General features: G+C 29.8%; 3 protein-coding genes across 8 annotated transcripts in view; 2 read left to right on the top strand and 1 right to left on the bottom strand.

The window, feature by feature from the left end:
- The window catches only part of LOC103833097, a 1,138,500-nt gene that overhangs the window by 391,794 nt on the left and 725,369 nt on the right, over positions 1-21,337 (bottom strand). The gene's annotated exons all lie outside the window — the stretch shown is intronic.
- On the top strand, positions 8,260-10,538 carry LOC103833141. The gene has a single exon (XM_009109241.3). It carries the CDS (start codon positions 9,076-9,078, stop codon positions 10,216-10,218), a length of 1,143 nt encoding a protein of 380 aa, XP_009107489.1. The 5' UTR covers positions 8,260-9,075; the 3' UTR covers positions 10,219-10,538.
- Positions 17,782-20,858, top strand: LOC103833140 (polypyrimidine tract-binding protein homolog 3). Of its 3 annotated transcripts, XM_009109240.3 has the most exons (15): positions 17,783-17,942; positions 18,134-18,198; positions 18,288-18,359; positions 18,435-18,511; positions 18,582-18,663; positions 18,783-18,906; positions 19,055-19,119; positions 19,190-19,239; positions 19,325-19,366; positions 19,442-19,493; positions 19,575-19,596; positions 19,691-19,704; positions 19,853-19,960; positions 20,039-20,182; positions 20,259-20,858. In XM_009109240.3, exons 2-15 carry the CDS (start codon positions 18,142-18,144, stop codon positions 20,646-20,648), a joined length of 1,299 nt encoding a protein of 432 aa, XP_009107488.2. In that variant the 5' UTR covers positions 17,783-17,942; positions 18,134-18,141; the 3' UTR covers positions 20,649-20,858. The 3 variants fall into 3 exon arrangements, with proteins under 3 accessions (XP_033132444.1, XP_009107488.2, XP_033132445.1); XM_033276554.1 differs by having other exon boundaries at positions 17,814-17,943; positions 18,136-18,198; positions 19,325-19,493; XM_033276553.1 differs by lacking the exon at positions 18,783-18,906 and having other exon boundaries at positions 17,782-17,942; positions 19,190-19,366.

Genomic DNA, 21,337 nt, shown 5'->3' with positions numbered 1-21,337 from the left:
TTACATTTTTATACATTGATATTTATTTTTCATAATTAGTGTTATATATTTTAGATGAGTTGTAATATAACTAATTGTATTCTAAAGCACCTGAACTGAATCGGGTAATATGGATATTTTTGGTACAAATATCTGCACCCGTTTCAGATACATTTGTTATTTATATTTTTTTAGGTTTCTATACATCATAACCAAACTCATCGAGACCCACAAGGATCCAACTCAAACCCACACATAAATTTATAATATTCAAGCGAGACCTAATTTTAAAACCAAAAAATGATACCCGAAACGAACAACCCGTACCTAAATGGATAGTCAATGTTCATGCCTAACTGATTTTATAAACTAAGAAAAAAGACTTTTTCAATGTGTTTGGCTAAATTATGTGAAATAGAAAGAGTTTTTTTATTTAGTAAAATAATTATATGGAGTGAAAAATTAAGTGACAATACATGTAATACATTTTTATTATTTTATTCACAAAAACATGTCTTTCAATTATGTTTTTGACTACGTAATTTTCCACTGATTGAAATTAAATAAATAAATAAAATTTAGTAAAACAAACTAAATTGTTTAATCATATGCAAAACCTAGTTATTTTACATTTTTATTTTATAATTGGTAAAAAGTTAATGTTGATTAACTAATAAATAAAAATCTGCACTATTATTACTGTGGTGATATAATGATGTGATGTATAGTTAAGGTAATATAATTAATAAAATTGTTAAACTGGGTAAATATGGAAAGACAATTAATGTAATAATATTAATAAAATTATTAAAAGTACAATATACTTCTTTTTCTTATAGTGTTATCCATGTTTCCAAACAATTCTCATTTACATTGTCATCTATGTTTTCAAAGAGTACCAAATGAACTTCAGTTTTAATAATATACTAGATTTTGATCCGCGCTTTCCAAGCGCGAGTTTTTGGATTATATTATAATAATAAAGTCTTCATGACTGTTTATTTGAGATTTTGACCCCCACTTTCGAAAAATATATTTTTTAACAGTTATATAATATATGAATTAGTTTATTTGAGATTTTATGTGTACACTTTTATGTAAGTTTCATTTAGACATGATAATTATATCCGGATCGAAAAGAACAAACCGAACCGACCCGAAAATATATGTTTAGTTCAGGTCCACATAAGATAATCTATTGGGTTCTTTTTGGACCCGCATGTCTTTGTTTGAGTTTGGGTCCTACCCTAGATCCGATCATAAATATGTTTTGTTTATTAGGTATGTTTGGATATTTCGAATATGTTTCCGCTATAATGGATATTTTGTAAGGTTTTTGGTTTACGATTATAGTTTTTGATTTCAGGTATATTTTCAAATTAAAAAAAAAATCGGGTATTTTTCATTTCATCGTGTCAGATTTTGAATTTTTTGGGAATATTTTTCAGATTTTTTTGATATTTCGATTTTTTTGGGATCCAAAATACCCGAACATATGTGGACCCATTACGTCCATATCAGGTACAACAACCTTTTGACATAGATTTTTAATGTTATTGTACAAAAAATGGTTGATGAAATATTTTTCTGAATAAAGGTATCATAAAGTATAATATTAGGATATGTTAAAAATATTTAAAATATTATAGTATATGGTTAGAATGATTAATGATATTACCCAAAAAAAAAGTTATACATGACTCCAACAACTTTTTTATATTAAATTTTTAAGACTAATTTTCTTTTAATAGTATTGATTCGTTTTTAAGTGAAAACTGTATAAAAGTATAATATCTAAACCAATAATTTTCAAAATCGTGAATAATCAATATTGATATCGCGAAGTCGGGTTAACAGAACCAATGAATTTCTACATTTTTGTGAAGGTAACATGAATATTCAGAAAACTCATTTTTTAAATATGAAAATATCTATCAAATTATAAACGGTTGAAAGTTTAGTATATGATATGAGATTTTAGTGAAAAAGTTTATATATGATATGATTACTTTATTATAAAGGAAAGAGGAAGTTAGAATGTACACATATATGTCGTGTAACTTCTCTTACTTTAAATAATATATTATATGATAAAAGTGATAATATAAAATATTAGTTTCAATGCTTTTACGATTATAAACCAAAATGGTAAATATAGTAATAGTAGTGATTATGATTTAGGAGTGAGATTTGAATAAATGAAGAAATTGAATAATATTGTTAGAAAAATATATGGTAACATATTGTTAATATAAATTTAAGATAAGACCAAAAAATAATGAGATAAATAAAAGAGTCCAAACAACTTTCATACGTAGATTTTTTAAAACTCCTTCCCTTTTAATAGTATTGACTAGATCTTGATCCGCGCCCCCGCGCGGGTGTTGGATTTAACTTGCATTCAGTGTAAATTTATAAATCACTGATTATAAAATGTCTATTTATATTTTTATGTTTTCTAAAATATATTTAGAGTAGAATATATTATATTATATTATAATATAGATGTTTGAGAATAACTTTTTATCTGTACGTAATATTATATTTATAATTTTATAACTTGATGCAATTTGATGTAATTGTAATATTCATATATTAACCTATTGATTTTTTTATTTTTTATTTAAAAAAGATTTAATTTTTACAGTAGGTTTGTATAAATTATTATTAATTTTATGATATTTAGTTTTCTTGAAAATTGTATTGTATTAGATTAATGTATACTATATATTACAGTTTGTGTGTTTATTTTCATAAAAAAAAATAACAATTCATTGTAATTAATTAGTTTAAATTTTTGTTTTTAAGTGAAATGGAAGATTTGTAAATAAGAAAGAAATGGAATGGCTAAATGTGTAAATAAAAAGAAATATTTAATCTCATATCTGTGTTTCTAAATAATTGTTATTTAATCTGCTATCCAAGTTTCCAAACTACAAAATCTGTAAATGAGAAAGAAATACAGTGACTAAATATGTAAATAAAAATATATTTAATTTGATATCCTTGTTTTCAAACAACTTTCATTTAATCTACTATCTAAGGTTCCAAACAGTATAAAAAAGTACTTTAGTTTTAATAATATAGATATGAGATAAATCTAACATGGTGTGATTTACGAGATTTTAACAAATTATTGTTCTTAAAGCAAACTACATGATGAATTCTTATAATTATTAGTCTAATTCACCTCATATAACATATAAAATTTAGGATGCTCTTTGTTGAGTTATGTCAAAGAAAATATTTAGAGAACAATGTTTATAAAATAGATGAAAAATATAGAGCCTAAGAAAGCATGTTCAATAAGTTAATAAACTAGATTTTAACCCGCACATCAGTGCGGGTAACATTTCATTTATAAATGTAAAATTTTATATTATTTTGTATATAATAATTTATGATAATATATTGCTGTCATTTTAAAAATAACTAAATTGATGATATGTAGTTCTAAATATTAAAATTTAAGAAATGTTAACTTTTTTATTTTTTAAGAACATTATTACATAATTTATGAATATTAATCATTTTAAAAAGTGAATGATATTTAATCACTTTAAACGGTGAATGATATTTTATTTATTTATCTTAATGAAAGTATTTTTTCAAAATATATTGGTTTACCAATTCAACATAATTTTAATATGTTTGCGCAAAAAACATAATTTTAATATGTAATTCATTAATTACTTCTATTTTAATATAATGTAGACTATACTTATAAAATTTATAAAATTAGAAAATAATTTCATTATTTTATTTATAATAAAAATGTAATTAAAATTAATTTATTATAACATTATACTACTAATTGCGAAATTAATCAGTACATTAATTAAAAGAATATTTAAAATTTTAAAAGATTTTGTTAGATTTTTTCTCAACATATTTTGTTATTCCTAAAATTAAAATTTAAATTTATAGTTAAAATGAATTTGTTATTAATATCCTTATAATTATTTAGAAATGTTATACATTAAATAAACTAATGTAAACAATAAAAATATTATTTGAATATATGGACCTAGACTTCTAGTATGACTATTTTGTAGCAGATAAAAATGGTACTTCTCTTTTAATAGAAAAGATATGAGATAAATCTAACATGGTGTGATTTACAAGATTTTAACAAATTATTGTTCTTAAAGCAAACTACATGATCAATTCTTATAATTATTAGTCTAATTCACCTCATATAACATATAAAATTTAGGATGCTCTCTGTTGAGTTATGTCAAAGAAAATATTTAGAGAACAATGTTTATAAGATAGATGAAAAATATAGAGCCTAAGAAAGCATGTTAAATAAGTTAATAAAGATTTTAAGTAAATTTCGTACAAAGACCAACAATAAATTAGCATAAAAGATAACATAAAAGAATGATAGAATCAACAATCAATATTAATAATATAAATATTCTATCTAAGTATTAGAATCAACAAACTCAAAACATAAAAATTTTGAACATTTAATTTTTTTTCAAGACTACAATTAATACGCTATCTAAGACATTTGATATCTTATCGTCAACATTTAGTAACTAAAAAGAATAATTCTAAAAATTATATAATAAATTTTAAAAAATCTTAAAAAATATTCATATAAACTCAAAAACAAACAAGTATTAACTATTATACCAAAAAAAATTATAAGATATTTTAATACATTATACGATCATACAAGCTTAACTACAATACAAATATAATAAAATCAAGTAGTAGATAACCCTAATACTTTAGATTATCAATATTATTAATTCAATAAATAAAATGTTACATAGCATTCGTTAAACTCATTATATTTACTTTAATTTTTATATTATCCTATAAAGGCTATTTAATATAAATTAAAGTTCATCAAAATATTTATTATGATTAAATTTTAAAATTAAATATTGTACTATCACACATATACATATATATATATATATATGTATATAACAATCACACATTAATTGTAAATTTTTTCTTACTACAAAGTAAAATTAGATATTATGCAGATAGTTCAATCATTTATGCATTCAAATAAAATATATGTAAAATGTATGATAAAATATTAGAGTGTGTTAACATTTTACATGCATCAAGAAATTTATATAATATTTTAAAAAAAACTAATATTTTACCAAAATTAGGAATATGCTTATAAACATAATTATTGCATTTATAATACAAATAACTAAATAGCTAATAACAGGGTATAGTTATAAATAAAAATAAATAATAAAATCAATAAATCATATTTCAGATAATAAAATTATATAAATCAATTAAAAAAATAGTTTAAAAGTTATTATACAACTAAACTAAATTATTAATACAGACTCGCGCGTAGCGCAAGTATAAATGCAATAAAGTTGAAGAGAAACTCTCCACAGGCCGCCACCTCATCTTTCATATCCCCATATTGCGCCATGTGTCGAGTAAAGAGAGAGCTTCTTCTTTTTTGCTTCTAATTCACGGAGTAATCGCTGAGCTTTCTATTAATTCATTGGACCATCAATACTTTGATATCTTTGGCCCGTTTTGTGTTTACCGTGTCCTTCCATCGTGTCCGACTACATTTCTTGTAACATCTTTTATTTTCCTTAAACTCAAGCTTTAATACAATCATTAAGCTCCACCCCACCTCTCTTCCCACTCTGTCTCATTTATTACCATTAACATATCGAAGGTCGACACTATAAATAAGTATTTTGGAGTGATGAAGATCTACACCATTGAGATATCTTATAGCTTAAACAATCCGACGCATCCCCTTCAAATATGTCGTCTTCCTATGTTCTTCTCGCCAACTTGAGGGCAGTTCGTTGCTCAAACACGACGGAGTTGCGTCTTCTGAGGTTTTGGGAAGCTCACAATGTTAGGAAAGGTGGAGGGCTTATGAGTGTTGACATGCTTCTTCTCGATGAACAGGTAACTTCGACAACTTTATGTTTCTTATTTCTGTCAATTACGTATCTCACATACCTTGATGTCTAAATGTTTGGTTCGTTCTTGACGCGTTGCAGTCTACACTCATCCACGGACCATCAACTTAATCCAGAGTGGAAGATGATTAGGTCTGATCTTGGGAGGATAGAGAAATGGGTGCTACGTAATGCCTTTGATGATGAAGATAAGCCTTATCTTCCAAAGGTTTTCTGTTGTGTTTTTGTATATTTTTTTCTATCGTTATATTAGCTCTTTTGATTCTCTAAGTTCGAAGCGACTCTGATATCATTTTGTTTTTCTTCTTAAACATGATTAGATTAGTTGAACACAACCAACACTAAAGTGGTATTTGTATGTATTTCTTCAGGATTGTTCAATTATAAATATTCTAACAAAAATAAATCTTTTGTCCTCCCTCAGCCTCCCATAAGCGACCTCCTTCGTTGATGTCTTATTTGCGCGCCGCTGCTCTCCTATGACCATACCTCTAAACAACAACAAGAAGAAGCCTTCGATTGCATCTCCACTTCTCGCTACCAGCCTCCCCTCTACAGATATAGCACGACACCGTAGTGCTACCGACTCTCTTAATTTGTATTTACGGTATTCTTTCATGATTTTGATCTTTGGTTCCAAAATTTAGCTCGAGCGTCTTAGAGAGCATGGCAAAACAGGAAGTAACATATGCAATTTCTTGTGAATCTGATGTGGACACTGGACACAACCGAAAGGATAAACGCTTCTTTTAACCCCTTTCGATATGACACAGCTCGCACAGTACTCAGTCACTCATTTATTTTTCTTTGCGGTTCCTCCATTAATGAGAAATAACTGGCACAAAACTTTTGTTGGTTGTTTAGTCTTCATGAGAGATACTTACTCCATTTTTTGGTAATCTTTGAGGAAAGTGCGACGAGTATTTGGCTGTGCTTAAATTTTCGTATGGGGTTATTTATTTGATTTTGTTGAGCAGGGTATCTACTTACAATTGAAATGTGATGCTTGCTTTATCGTAACTCCTTTTCTGTGAAATACTAAATAGGACAATATAAAGTTTCAATCTTTAAGACAAAGACAATAGTTGAAATTTGTCATGTGATGTTTGTTACTAATACAAGTCGAGGTGACCAAAATCACGAGGAAAACCAAACAATGAATATTTAATTATCTCTTTATTTTTATGGAAATTTTGGGAAAATACTTTAAAGTAAGACTGTATATTAAAAACTCCACTATTATTTAGCTTTTTGGAAAATCCTCTTATTTATAAGTGAGACGGGATTACTAAAATATTCAATTTAAATGTGTACTATTATCTTAATAACTAAATTAACAATTTTAATGAAGATTATAAACTATGTGCAAGGTAATATTTTCATATCTAATTTTTCACATATACTATGTGCAAAAGGTAATAATTTCACAACATAATAAATATATATATTTTTTTCACAACATAATATATAAATATGTACAATGTATAAACACTAAGTTTTCCATAATTATTGTATGAGGTCCACATTTTAAAACTAATCTTATATCGTAGTTAAAATTAATAATTGCCAATCAAATAATAAACAATTTGGCTATTACACTTTCAAAGTCATGCATAAATTTAGATTGTCATGCATATATTTAAACTTAAAGTGTTATGCATATATTATAGATAACCTCAAAATCAACTATGTAGAGATTACTATCAAATTAATAGATCTCTATATCATTGATACATTTTTTTTCTAAATAATATTTAAAACGTTCTAAATTATAAAACCAACGAAGTAATATAATATTAGAAAAACCGGCGCGTAGTGCCAGAAACCCACTAGTTTTTAGATAAAGATTGTGAGAAAGGCTGGGAAGCTCACACCTAAGCATTGAATTAAAGGTTACAACTTAAAAATGCTTCTCTTTTAGGACATGACTGTTTCAAACGCAGCGGTTGCGGTTACGGTGCGTGAGTTAGCGAATGCGGATGGTTGCGGTTACGGGTGCGTGAGTTAGCAAATGCGGATGGTTGCGGTTTCAAGTGTTATTAAGCGTTTTGTATGACTGGCACAACGTTTGAAAATTTTTGCGTTTGCGAGATATTTGTGACTGGTTGATTATAAGATATTACCAATATTAACATATTATAACATTATAAAAATATAAAAACATACTATTGTAATAAAATATAATAATTATCAATATAATATGATCAATAATAATATGATCAATAATAATATTATGTTTATTTATTTAATTTTTAAATTAGTTGAAGTTTTAATTTTAATAAATTGTTTTGAAGATTTATATTAAAAATTTAAAAGAATATTTTTTTTTCGTTTTATATATGTGTGTATCTTTATATATGTATGTATATTAATTTAAAAAAATTATAATGAATAGTTAGTTTAATTTTTTCTTATAAAACAAATTATGAAAATGTTTGTGGATTTAAATTAATATATAAAGTATGTATATATTTTAATTTATAATATTTGTTTTTAAAAAATTTAGTTTAAATTTTTTTAAAATTTTTTGAAAAAACTTTTATATTTATTTATTCACCCGCAAACGCTAACTGGAATTAGCTTTTGATTTTAATAGGTTTGAAGCGGGTTGAAGCAATTTGTACCGATTTGTATGATTGTTTCGAAACACTGTCAACCGCTATCAACCGCAAAAACTGCATTTGCGGGTGGTAGCAGAGAAACCAGTCAAGCCTTTTATATATAAGGGATGTATGAACATCTTCTGAATGCACATATATATAATTATAGATTCTTTTAGTTAATGTATTATATGGATTCTAAAATATTTTAAGCAATTTCATTATACAATAAAAATAACAATTCATGGTAAAACAAAAATTAATTGAAGCAAAGCTAATTTGGTAATACTGATAAATTATTAACCAAAATTAGTTATAAAACTATTACACCCCTCCATTTATCGAGGAATATATTTAACCCTTTTTTATTGTAGCCAATAAATCGCAACTTAAGGGTTCTAAAACAAAGGTGAAACTGAACTTACTAGAAATAGGAGAAAAGATTAAAAACTGTTCGCTTTGCTCCTTATAATATCATTCTCCCTTCTTTTTTGATTCCCATTACTTTAAATTCTAGAAAAGAAAAAGTTTTTTTCCTAAAACTAACTCTTAAAATTTCGAAGATGCCAGAGACGGATTTATCGTTTGGAAGGTCATTACTAAGTTTGCGTCGGGACCAAGTGCACTTAATGGACCCAACTGAGCCTATGAGCATGGAGGTGGAGTTAGATTCTTTTCAGAGACAAGTTGCTGAGAAATTTATTGATCTCAACGCCTCTGCGAATGACGATGAGCTCCTCTCACTTGAATGGATAGGAAAACTTCTTGATTCGTTTCTTTGTTGCCAAGAAGAATTTCGAGTTATAATATTCAACCACAAGTCTCAGCTTCTCAAACAGCCAATGGACCGTTTGATAGAAGATTATTTCGAGAGGAGCGTCAAAGCTCTTGATGTTTGCAATGCAATTCGTGATGGGATCGAGCTGATCGGGCAATGGCAAAAACTAATTGAAATCGTACTATGCGCTTTGGACGCGAGCCATGGACAGCTCGGTGAAGGAGAAATCCACCGTGCTAAGAAAGCATTGATTGATTTAGCCATTGGGATGCTAGATGAGAAAGATTCTTCTAACTCGTTAGCCCAGCGTAACCGTTCTTTCACACGTAACAAGGACAATAATCAACACACTGGCTATTTAAGGTCACTGTCTTGGAGCGTGTCACGGTCTTGGTCAGCCGCAAAGCAGTTACAAGGGATAGGCAATAACTTGGCCACACCTCGAGCCAGCGATGTCATGGCTACTAATGGTCTAGCCCTAACGGTCTACACAATGACATCGATATTGTTGTTTGTTATGTGGGTTCTTGTAGCCGCTATCCCTTGCCAAGACCGTGGTTTACAAGTGCATTTTTACTTCCCAAGGCATTTCCAATGGGCAGTACCAGTGATGTCCTTGCACGATAAGATCATGGATGAATCAAAGAAAAGAGATAAAAAGAAAGCATGTGGATTGCTTAAAGAGATTAATCTAATGGAGAAAAACACGAGAATGTTAAGTGAACTGATTGATTCAGATAACTTCTCATTAACCGATGATAATGCGTTAGAAGTGAAGGAGAGAGTGGAAGAGTTGATGCAAGTACGTGAATCTATGAAAGAAGGTTTGGATCCATTCGAAAGGAAAGTTAGAGACGTTTTCCACAGGATAGTTCGTAGCCGCACTGAGGCTCTTGATTCCCTTGGAAAGGTTCATGATCAAGAATAGGAAAACTTGAACTATGTTTTCCTATATATGGAAGTTTCAGATTCAGTTGTGAGGAATATATTGGATAAAGAGAAAAATAATCTCTTGTTTTTTTTTTGCTTTTCATCCTTGTAAAGGGAGGTGCTAATCCCTTATATATTAATTGAGGAACATTTGAAAAGATGTAACCTTTTGTATTAATTAAAAGAGGCCCCAATGTATAGGTGTCACTCAATTAGGTAGTCAATTACTTTCAATTGAAAAATAAGTAGGTCCACATTCGATTTTTATATGTTGTTAGATACATAAGTTGGTCAAACTATATGATATAATGATATGATATGATATTTTCTTTCCTTAAATAAAACCTACGGAATTACCATAAATGACTAATATATATATGACAATTAATGAGTTAAATAATAAAGTTTTGATAACAATGTATATCTCCTCCATCATTTTTTGTTTAATTTTATATTATTAAAATAAATTAAACAATCAAATTAGCTATAAAAATAAAATTTAGATTTTTTCGTATATGTCATATTTTGAATTTTTAAAAACGACAATAAATGACTAAAACTATTAAAATTATTATGTTAAAAATTAATGATCAATGGTTTAACATTTTTATTATAAGAAGATACACATGATTTTAAAACCATATGAGTAAAAATATCATTTAATAATAAAATAAATATATATATATATATATTAAACACTATATACCATAAGATTACATAAATATTTTAATATTAAAACTTTCAATGAATTTTCAAGAACATTTATAAATTATAAACTTAATAAAGATTTCAGATTGAAAATTTTGTTATCGATGATTTAAATATTTTGTTATAAAATGATATGAACGATCATAGAACTGTATGATTATAAATTCTCATTTAATAAATGACTATATAAAATATACTATTCTTAGAAAAATAGGTTGGTCCATCTTGACTTACATTATATTTTTTATTAAACTAACTATCGAATTGATAAATAATCTATCAAAATTGTTTTTGCACTTTCCTTAATTAGAAGCTACGAAATTACCTAATATGATTAACGTATATATGAAAATTAATTATTATGAATAATAAAATAATAAATATTTGATAACAATTTTGGTATCTTAGTTCTTTTTTTTAATTTTATATTATTGAAAGATATTAAAAAATCACATTAAATATATAATAAAAACATTTATATTTTTTCTTATATGTTATATTTGAATTTTTCAAAACGTCTATATATTATTAGAAATTTGAATATTCCCACTCTGAAAATTTTGTGATCAATAGATTATTTTTTTGTTATAATAAGTTAAAAATGATCATAAAATATAACGCATATGAATTTTTATTTAATAAATATTCAAACTAAATAATATATATATATATATATATAAACACTAATGATTTAAAGCAACAAGATTGGCTGATCAATTTAGTCGTCCAGTTGAAATTTTTCAAAAGTATGTGAAAGACTAAAGTCAAAGTAAATATGGATTTAGAATAGTAGTTATATTTTACTAACCAAATACCAAAAAAAACTGAACCGAACCGAAACCAACCCGATATCCGGATTGAACACCCGTAATCCAAATGAAGCCAAACTATTGTTTCATTCTTCAAAATATAACAAAAATTATAACTTAATCCCGCGCAAGGCGCGGGTCTTATCCTAGTCTTCTTTATATCGTTTTAATTTTATCAGACTAATTTCCCGAAGAGACAATAATATCTTCTTTCTATCGTTGTATTTTTTACTTATGATGTCACCTCTGTGGACTGTGAGATGTTGATGTTACTCGGTAAGACTACCCCGGACCACGATAACTCACTTTTCAAAGTCTTACGACAACTAAAAGTTTTCCTAGTTATAAACCTAAAGTGACCCTTTCAAAGTATTAACGACAACTAAAAGTTTTCCTAGTTATAAACCCAAAGTGACCCTTTCATCCTAAGTATATACTCGTGTCTTATATTCGTGACTTGATCCATATTCGCCTTGTATAGATCAATGCAACTTTTAGAAGCTCCATACGGATATATTTTGAATCGTTCCAGAGCTTTGGGTCAATGGAGAAGAAAAAATAATATGAGCTCAGAAAAGCAAGAAGAAAACATTAAACAAAAAGTGAAAGCTAGTACTAGTACTCGTATGAAACTGTATCAACAAAAAAAAAAAAAAATCAACAACATTGAAAGAACTATTTGACGGTGTTAAGGCTGGTGTTTTAGAAATAAAAGAGTAGAGTTATATCAGTGGTGGATCTAAAAAATATTTTGAGTGGAAGCAAAATTTTTTGATGTATTAATAAATTTTTGTTAGATATTCTTTTTAGCAAGGATAGCATTTAGAAGAAAAATAAACTAAATAAAATCAAGAACTTATTTGTGTAATAACCATATTTGTAAGACAAGTTAGGTGAGTGACAAAGATATTGACATAATGCAATGTCAAACACTTAAGACATAAATCATCTGGTTTTGTCCTTGCATGTAAAAGGTTTCCAGTACCAAGAGAGAAAAAGTAGGTGTCGTCATTTATTTGGTGGTGTATTGACAATCACATATACACATCATAATGTGAAACATTATTAAAATAAAATAATAACAAACGGAATAGCACAATACATACAGATGGATGATCATCAATTTGCATGGATATTATGGTATATATGAAAGGGACGGAATAATAAAGTTTTTAGTAATTTGGATATAGATCCAAGGGAAACACTTTAAAAAGCAGAATTAGAGTCATCACTATGGGCTGAGGCACAGGTAGCAAATGATCCACTGAGGGGGCATCAGGTACAATCTAGTTCCCCCTTAGTAACCCAAGGACGATGGTGTTTTATAGATGGATCATGGAAGGATAAGGAGGTTTTTTCCGGCCAAGGCTGGTATAGTACTTTACCGGGTTTTGATGGTTTATTAGGGGCAAGGAATGTCAGGGCAAGCCTTTCAACCCTGCATTCGGAGGTGGAAGCATTAATTTGGGCAATGGAATGTATGAAGAACTTAAGACAGTTCCAAGTAACATTTGCAACAGATTGTTCTCAGCTGGTGAAGATGGTTTCAGAACCAGAAGAATGACCAACATTTGGAAGCTACTTAGAAGATATCAAGCTTTTAAAAAGAAGCTTTCTAAACTCAAACATCATTCATGTTTTCCGAACGATGAATATATGGGCGGATAGCTTAGCACGCAGTGCTAGGAAACAAACGTCTTTCGTCGTTCACATGGATGCAGAGTTACCACTTTGGTTTACAGAGTCAACATGAGTTTGTAAATGTTTGCTGTCAAAAAAAAAAAATATATATCTATAATTGCAAGGGAAAAGATAATGCTTACCCAACGTCAACCAAAACTTCTATAAACTAAACCAAAACACTGATCACTAAACTCTAAAATGAAATATAAACTTTAACTTAAATATCCAAATATGCAAAAATACATAATATGAAACACTATTAAAATAGAATAGTAACAAATAAAATAGCATATTACATATTGTTCAAATTTTCAAATATCTATGGTTGAAGGGAAAGATGTAATGCTTATCCTAACAGCAATCCAAACTTTCTATAAAATAAAGCCAATACACTAATCACTAACCCTTAAATGGAAATATAAACCCTACTCCAAATATCAAAATATGCAAATAGTACACAATATGAAACATTATTAAAATAGAATATTAACAAACGAAATAACATAGTATAAATTGTTTAGATTTTGAAATGACTATAACTGCAGGGAATGAAGTAATGCTTACCCCGTCATCAACTCAAACCTTCAATAAACTAAACACAAAACATCAATCACTAAACCCTAAAAAAAATATAAACACTAATCCAAATATCAAAATATGCAAATAGTACTTGATATAAAGCATTATTAAAATATAAATTGTAACTCAAATAGAATAGAATAAAATATATGCTACATATTGGTGAAATTATGAAATGACTATGATTGCATGAAAGAAGTTAATGTTGACTTCAACCTTCCTTCCAAATACTAAACCTTAATCACTAAATCCTAAACCCAATTATAAATTTCAAATTCAAAAATAAATCTTAAACTCAAATATAATGGAAATTGAAGAAATTTAACAAGAAACGTTATAAAAGAAGAAGATGTGAACATTAAAAAGCCACGAGTTACTTTTGACATGTAATAATTATCAGCTTTTTTATATACAGATTTCACCGGTTGTTTGAAAGGGTAAAATGGAATTATTATATAAAAGCTACGTTATGTATAGGTGTACTAGGGAAATTGGACAGGTAGCTAATTAGTGTTTTTTCACTGTTATACAAACCCAATTTCCCTAAAATCAATGTAAAATGATAGGTGGGGACTTGAAGCCAGCTAAACTGAAAAATATATGTTTATTCAAATGCAAATAAGTTTACTTGTAATTATTGTGGGGGAAGCTGCCGCCTTCTTCCACTACGTAAATCCGCCCACGGTTATATATCTTTGAAAAAGGATAGAAACTCTAAATGTTTTCATGCTTTGACAAAGCAGAGATAGAAGAAAAACATGATTACGCAACTAAGGAATAAAGCAGAAAATATAATAGATGAAAAAAAGGGCTTAGTAGCATTTGCAACATCTTCAAATATGAGTAGAGCCTATTACAAGATGAAATGGAAATTTATTCAAGCAGTAATGCAAAAGATGAGATTTTCTTAAGCTTGGATTGATTTGATTATGAGATGCATTATTTTAGTGAGTTACAAGGTTGTTCTGAATGGTCAGCCAAGAGGCAATATTGTCCCACATAAGGGATTTCAACATGGAGATCTTTTGTCCTTTTTCATCTTTATTCTACGCACAGAAGCACTCATTGGCCTTTTTAATCATGCTGAGAATCAAGGAACGATAATGGGATGCGTGCATCACGCGCTTGTCCTCCGATTTCACACTTTTTTCGCTGATGATAGTCTTTTCTTTTATAAAGTAGAGCCCCACAAATGGCCCCACAAATGCAAAGAAGTAATGAAAGCAATAAGGATGCATACATAAAAGCTTCGGGAAAATGCATCAACTTTAAAAATTCTTCTCTATTCTTCGGTAAGAGAGTTCCACGAAACTTGAGGCAAACGATAAAAGATGCTCTGAAAATTCAGAACAAAAGAGAAATGGGTTCCAATTGGGAAATGTCAGAAGATATTAGTGAATCTAAATGCAATTTATTTGCCTTCTTAATCATGCAGAGAATCAAGGAACGATCAGGATAGCGTGCATCACACGCTTGTCCTTCGTTTTCACATCTTTTTCGCTGATGATAGTCTTTTCTTTTGTAAGGTGGAGTCCCACAAATGCGAAGAAGTAATGAAAGCAATAAGGATGCACATAGAAAAGCTTCGGGCAAATGCATCAACTTTGAAAAGTCCTCTCTACTCTTCGGTAAGAGAGTTCCAGCAAACTTGAGGCAAAAGATAAAAGATGCTCTGGGAATTCAGAAAAAAAAAAAGAGAAATGGGTTCCAATTGGAAAATGTCAGAAGATATTAGTGGATCTAAATGCAATTTATTTGCCTTCTTAATCACACAGAAAATCAATGAACGATAACAGGATGCGTGCATCACGCGCTTGTTCTCCTATTTCACACTTTTTTTGCTGATGATAGTTTTTTTTTTTGGTAAGGTGGAGGAGCCCCATGAATGCGAAGAAGTAGTGAAAGCAATAAGGACATATAGAAAATTTTCAGGAAAATGCATTAACTTTGAAAGGTCCTCTCTACACTTTGTTAAGAGAGTTCCATGAAACTTGAGGCAAACAATAAAAGATGCTCTGGGAATTCAAAACAAAGGAGAAATGAGTTCCAGTTGAGAAATGTCATAAGATATTAGTGGATCTAAATTCAACTTATTTGCCTTCATGAAATTAAAGATAAATTAAAACATAGAGTTAATAGATGGTAAGCAAGATGGCTATCAAAATGCTGAAAGGAAATTCTCATCAAATCAATTGCTCTAGCGCTCCCCAACTATGTTGTGTCGAGCTTCTTGCTGCCCTTGAACATTTGTGAAAATTAACCAGTGGCATTAGACGCTTCTTATGGAGTTCGAATCCATCAAAAAGAGGTCTTCATTGGGCAAAATGGGATAAACTATACTTACCAAGATATGATGATGGCTTCGGATTCTGTATGATTCACGAGTTTAATATGGTTTTGTTGGCAAAACAATTATGGAGAATATTTCAGTTTTCGGACTCATTGTTAGCTAGGGTTTTGCATTGAAAATATTATTGGCTTAACTCACCTTTGTAGATAGGTTCTACAAATACTCTTTGATATGTATGGAAAAGATTTTCAATTGCAAGTCCCTTATTAATGCTGATAATTAGATAGAAAACCCATTCAGGTTATGAAATCAAAGCATAGGAGGATTTGTGGATCCCGACTACACCTGCAAGGATATCTTGTCCCGTAATTTTGATAGCTCATCTTAGAATGACTATTTGTGACTTTATCAAAAATGTTTCAAAGGAATGGGACGTGGAAATGTTTTAAAACATTTTATAGCCATAGCACATCTCTGTAATTAGAATCTTAGCATAAGCCGAACAAATCAAAAAGATAATTCTTGTTTGACCCTTACAAAAAATGGTCAGTACACTGTTAAAGTAGCTGATATTGGATCGCTCGAAACTTATTGGAACATAAATCAGAATTAGTCTATTCAAAATCCATTATCAGTGAGTTTTAAGTCTTTGCTTGAAAAATTAATGCACCACAGCAGATGCTTCTATCTTATATGGTAGTTGGCGACATGACATATAACCCGTACTATTTTTGTCTAAATCATTTTCAAAAGAAAATAAATTTAAATATATAAAGTTTAGTTAGTACATTACATTGTGAATCAAATATTTTTAGAAACAAATTAAGAATTTATGAATCTATACTATTATTTGCGAAGTAAATTTTTAGAATCGAGCTCTCACGTTAAAAGTTAGAGTGGTTAATATCGTTTATACCCTTAATGAATAAAATCTATAAATTAACTAAAACATAAAAACGAATTTAAAACTATTTGGTTAGATAATTTATTATTAATAATAAAAAAACTTATCCAAAATCTGAAAATATAATTTAAAAAAAAGATAATTATGTATATATTGTATTGTTATCTGAAAAAATCTTTTAGTAAAAAGTTAAAAACATGAATTATATAACTAAATATTAATCAAATAAAATTCTTAATTATATAATTAAAAATAAAATATTGAATTAACCAAAATCTAAAAATATAATTAAAAAAGATAATTTCTATATATATATTGTATTGTTATCTGAAAAAGTATTTTAGTAAAAAGTTAAAAACATAAATTATATAATTAACTATTAATAAAATAATTTTTTTACTAAAATTATAAATATAGTGTACAAAGAACTTTTTAAAAATTATAAAATGTTTAAGCCCGCATCGCGGGCAAAACACCTAGTATAAATAAATTTCAAAATAATAAATTACTGTAAACTTATTAATTTATGAATATATTTTTATCTTTATTAGAAAAATTAATTTATAGAGTTTTTTTAGTCCAGTGTGAGAACGTTATTTATTGTAAAGTTGAGAATGGGAGAAATAAGAGAGAGAGAAACTTAAAGATAAATAGTAGAGATAGGGTTAAAGCATTGACGACGAAAAAGGCTTCTTCGATCTACACTTCTCTTCTCTCCTCTCTCTCTCTCTCTCTCTCTCGCAGGCAAGGCAAGTTCCTTCTCCCTCTCTCCTCATCTGTATCTGAGAAAACAGGATTTTGATTTTTGGTTGCTTACAATCTTTGATTGGATTTCTTCCGAATGCTATGGCTGTTTGTAATTTGATTGGGGACTAATCTAATTTATATCCAATTCAAATTCAGAAAAATAGTATGTTGAGTTTGGTTGTGGGGTTTGCAGGTTTGGTAATGGCGGAATCATCCAAAGTCATTCATGTTCGTAATGTCGGACATGAGATTTCTGAAGTAATAAAACCAAACCTCTTTTCTTTATTTCAGTTTTCAGTTTCGGACAAAAGAGAGAGAGATTATATATTAATTTTCTTGTTCAACAGAATGACTTGCTTCAGCTTTTCCAACCATTTGGTGTCATAACTAAGCTCGTCATGCTCAGGGCAAAGAATCAGGTCTCTATAATGTTTCTTTGCTCCTCCTCTACCAACTTCTTTGTCTGAACTCTTTAGATTTATTTCTCTACTTAGGCTCTTCTCCAGATGCAAGATGTTTCTTCAGCAATCACTGCTCTTCAGTTCTTCACTAATGTGCAGCCAACCATAAGGTATAATACTCCACTCTCCTCTCCTTCATGTTCCTTTTCTTTCAACCGCTAAATTTTTATTCGAATGTAGAGGTAGGAATGTGTATATCCAATTCTCGTCCCACCAAGAATTGACAACAGCCGAGCAGAATATTCATGGACGTGAAGATGAGGTTTGTAACTCTTTTGAGAATCTTTAGATAATAAGTCGAGCCTTTGGTTTCATCTTCTCTTCTTTTCTTTCTTTCTTTCTGTCTTTCTATCTTCTTATATCCGTGGGTGGGGGATGCAGCCGAATCGTATTCTCTTGGTCACAGTCCATCACATGCTGTATCCAATTACCGTTGACGTCCTGCATCAAGTTTTTTCTCCTTATGGATTTGTGGAGAAGATCGTCACTTTCCAGAAGTCTGCTGGTCAGCTTCTCCGCCTTCTTTTCTCCCTCTTCTATTCTGTTTACTAGAGATTTACTTTGTTCTTTGTTATTTGTCTCCTCCTTGATGTGAAATATTTGTTACATTAACCCACTTTGATCATCTTTTAACTTTGAACCTTGTTTTATAGGTTTTCAAGCTCTTATACAGTATCAGGCACAACCGTGTGCTGCCTCTGCTAGAACTTCTCTACAGGTGCATTCCCCTAACATTTTGCCTATAATACATTTTAAATAACGAAATATGTTAATCTTCTTTGTGGCAGGGTCGTAACATATATGACGGGTGTTGTCAGTTGGATATCCAGTTCTCAAAGTATGCTCTGCCTCTTGCTTACATATTGCATTTCATTTTTAGTCTCTAGGGTTGTCGTGAGTATTGACTGGTCTTTCATTTTCAGCCTTGAGGAGCTGCAAGTAAATTACAACAACGATCGATCTAGGTATTCATTTTGTTCTTTGCGGTTTGATGTCATCTTGTTGTTCATGTTAACTGATTTCATGTGGCCTTTGAATAGGGATTATACAAATCCAAACCTGCCATCAGAGCAAAAAGGCCGTTTACCTCACGTATGACCTGCTTTCAATTAAATCACATATGTTTTGTATCCTTTGATGCCGTTTTAATATTCTGTTTTTTTTTTCTTGCAGCCTGGCTACGGTGATGCAGGAGGTACGTGTCTTACATGATTGTAATTTTATGTGTTTCTTCTTTTATACTGTGGTATTTTGCTAATTCATTTTTTTTTTTTTTTTGCTATTTGCAGTGGCATATCCCCAGGTGGGTAATGCTAGGAAGCTCATGAAACACGGTTTTAGCAACTCTTTTTGTCAAAGATTTCGCCAGACTTCTTTTTGTTCTTCTCAAATTTGTTCTCTTTATTAGTGATTATGCACATATTTAATCTCATGCATTTGCTGTTACTTAGATGGCAAACACATCTGCGATTGCAGCTGCCTTTGGCGGTGGCTTGCCTCCGGGTATAACTGGCACAAATGATAGGTGTACAATCCTTGTCTCTAATCTTAATACTGATGTAAGTTGGTCATTTCTGATTTTCTTTAGACAACTTACACTATTTTCCTTCAGGCTTACAAGATTCATTTTGTTTCAGAGTGTTGATGAGGATAAGCTGTTCAATCTGTTTTCTCTTTACGGGAACATTGTGAGGATAAAGCTTCTTCGAAACAAACCTGACCATGCCCTTGTCCAAATGGGAGATGGTTTCCAGGCTGAGCTTGCAGTACATTTCCTTAAGGTTTGTATTTGGGATAAGTTTTGAGTTTAAGAAGAAGAAGATTGTTTATGTGTATATATGTTGTGGTTTCCTGCAGGGAGCGATGCTGTTTGGTAAGCGGCTAGAGGTAAACTACTCTAAGCATCCAAATATTACACCAGGGACAGACTCGCATGATTATGTAAACTCGAACCTGAACCGCTTCAACCGCAATGCTGCAAAAAACTACCGCTATTGCTGCTCCCCTACCAAGATGATTCACTTGTCCACTCTTCCGCAAGACGTGACAGAGGAAGAAGTGGTGAACCATGTCCAAGAGCACGGGGCGATACTGAACACAAAAGTGTTTGAGATGAACGGGAAAAAGCAAGCTCTGGTGCAGTTTGAGAACGAGGAGGAAGCTGCGGAAGCACTGGTTTGCAAGCACGCGACCTCTCTAGGCGGATCAATTATCAGAATCTCCTTCTCTCAGCTACAGACAATTTAAAGTCGACAAAGGCCTCTCTCTCTTTTCTCTCTCTCTCACCTCTAATAACATTTGGGTATGGTGAGGATGATCAATGTGTGTTTCTTTAACTCAAATATCTCTGCTACTTGTTTGGACTTTTCTGCACTCTTTTTAAACTTGGTCCCTTGGTTTAAATTTGTTTGTGTTGATTTAATGGTAATAAACATTTAATGGTTATCTTTATTATGAGTAAAGTAGGATCATCTCTTTTATGTGATGCCATCTCATTGAGCAAGTGCAGACTCGATATATAAAAATTTATGAAAATTTTCATATTTTTTATTTTTATAGTCAAATGATATATTTTAAATTCAAATCAACTGGAATTTTAAAATTACAAATAATTTTTCCAACATAATTTTCCAAGCCTTGAAAATTCCAGCTCAAGAGGCTCATTGGGACTTGGAAAATCCCTCATTTGGGATCACCTTTAGGCACACAGCCTTGTTGGTTGTTATTGGTTCCATTTTTTCCACAGAGCACTTCCTTTTCTTGATCCCCATAATCTGCTTCCCATCTCTTCCATTGTTAGTTAGACTTGTATCTTCAATCTTTGCCTTTCTTCTTCTTTGAAGTCTAATAGTTTAGGGTGGTCTCTTTCGTGCAGCTCGACGCTTGTTGACTATCCCGGAAGAACAAATGGCAAAGTTACCTGTCCTGAACATCGT

Source organism: Brassica rapa, chromosome A08 (genome assembly GCF_000309985.2).
Source record: "Brassica rapa cultivar Chiifu-401-42 chromosome A08, CAAS_Brap_v3.01, whole genome shotgun sequence".
In the NCBI taxonomy this organism is placed as follows: domain Eukaryota; kingdom Viridiplantae; phylum Streptophyta; class Magnoliopsida; order Brassicales; family Brassicaceae; genus Brassica; species Brassica rapa.
This window is presented reverse-complemented; position numbering and strand designations above follow the sequence as displayed.

Excerpts from the sequence above, each read along its gene's own strand:
- LOC103833141 (XM_009109241.3), top strand. The coding sequence starts at position 9,076 with ATGCCAGAGACGGATTTATCGTTTGGAAGGTCATTACTAAGTTTGCGT.
- LOC103833140 (XM_033276554.1), top strand. The coding sequence starts at position 18,142 with ATGGCGGAATCATCCAAAGTCATTCATGTTCGTAATGTCGGACATGAG. Across the intron at positions 18,664-18,782 it reads TTCATGGACGTGAAGATGAG|CCGAATCGTATTCTCTTGGT; the intron begins GTTTGTAACTCT and ends TGGGGGATGCAG. Across the intron at positions 18,907-19,054 it reads CACTTTCCAGAAGTCTGCTG|GTTTTCAAGCTCTTATACAG; the intron begins GTCAGCTTCTCC and ends CTTGTTTTATAG.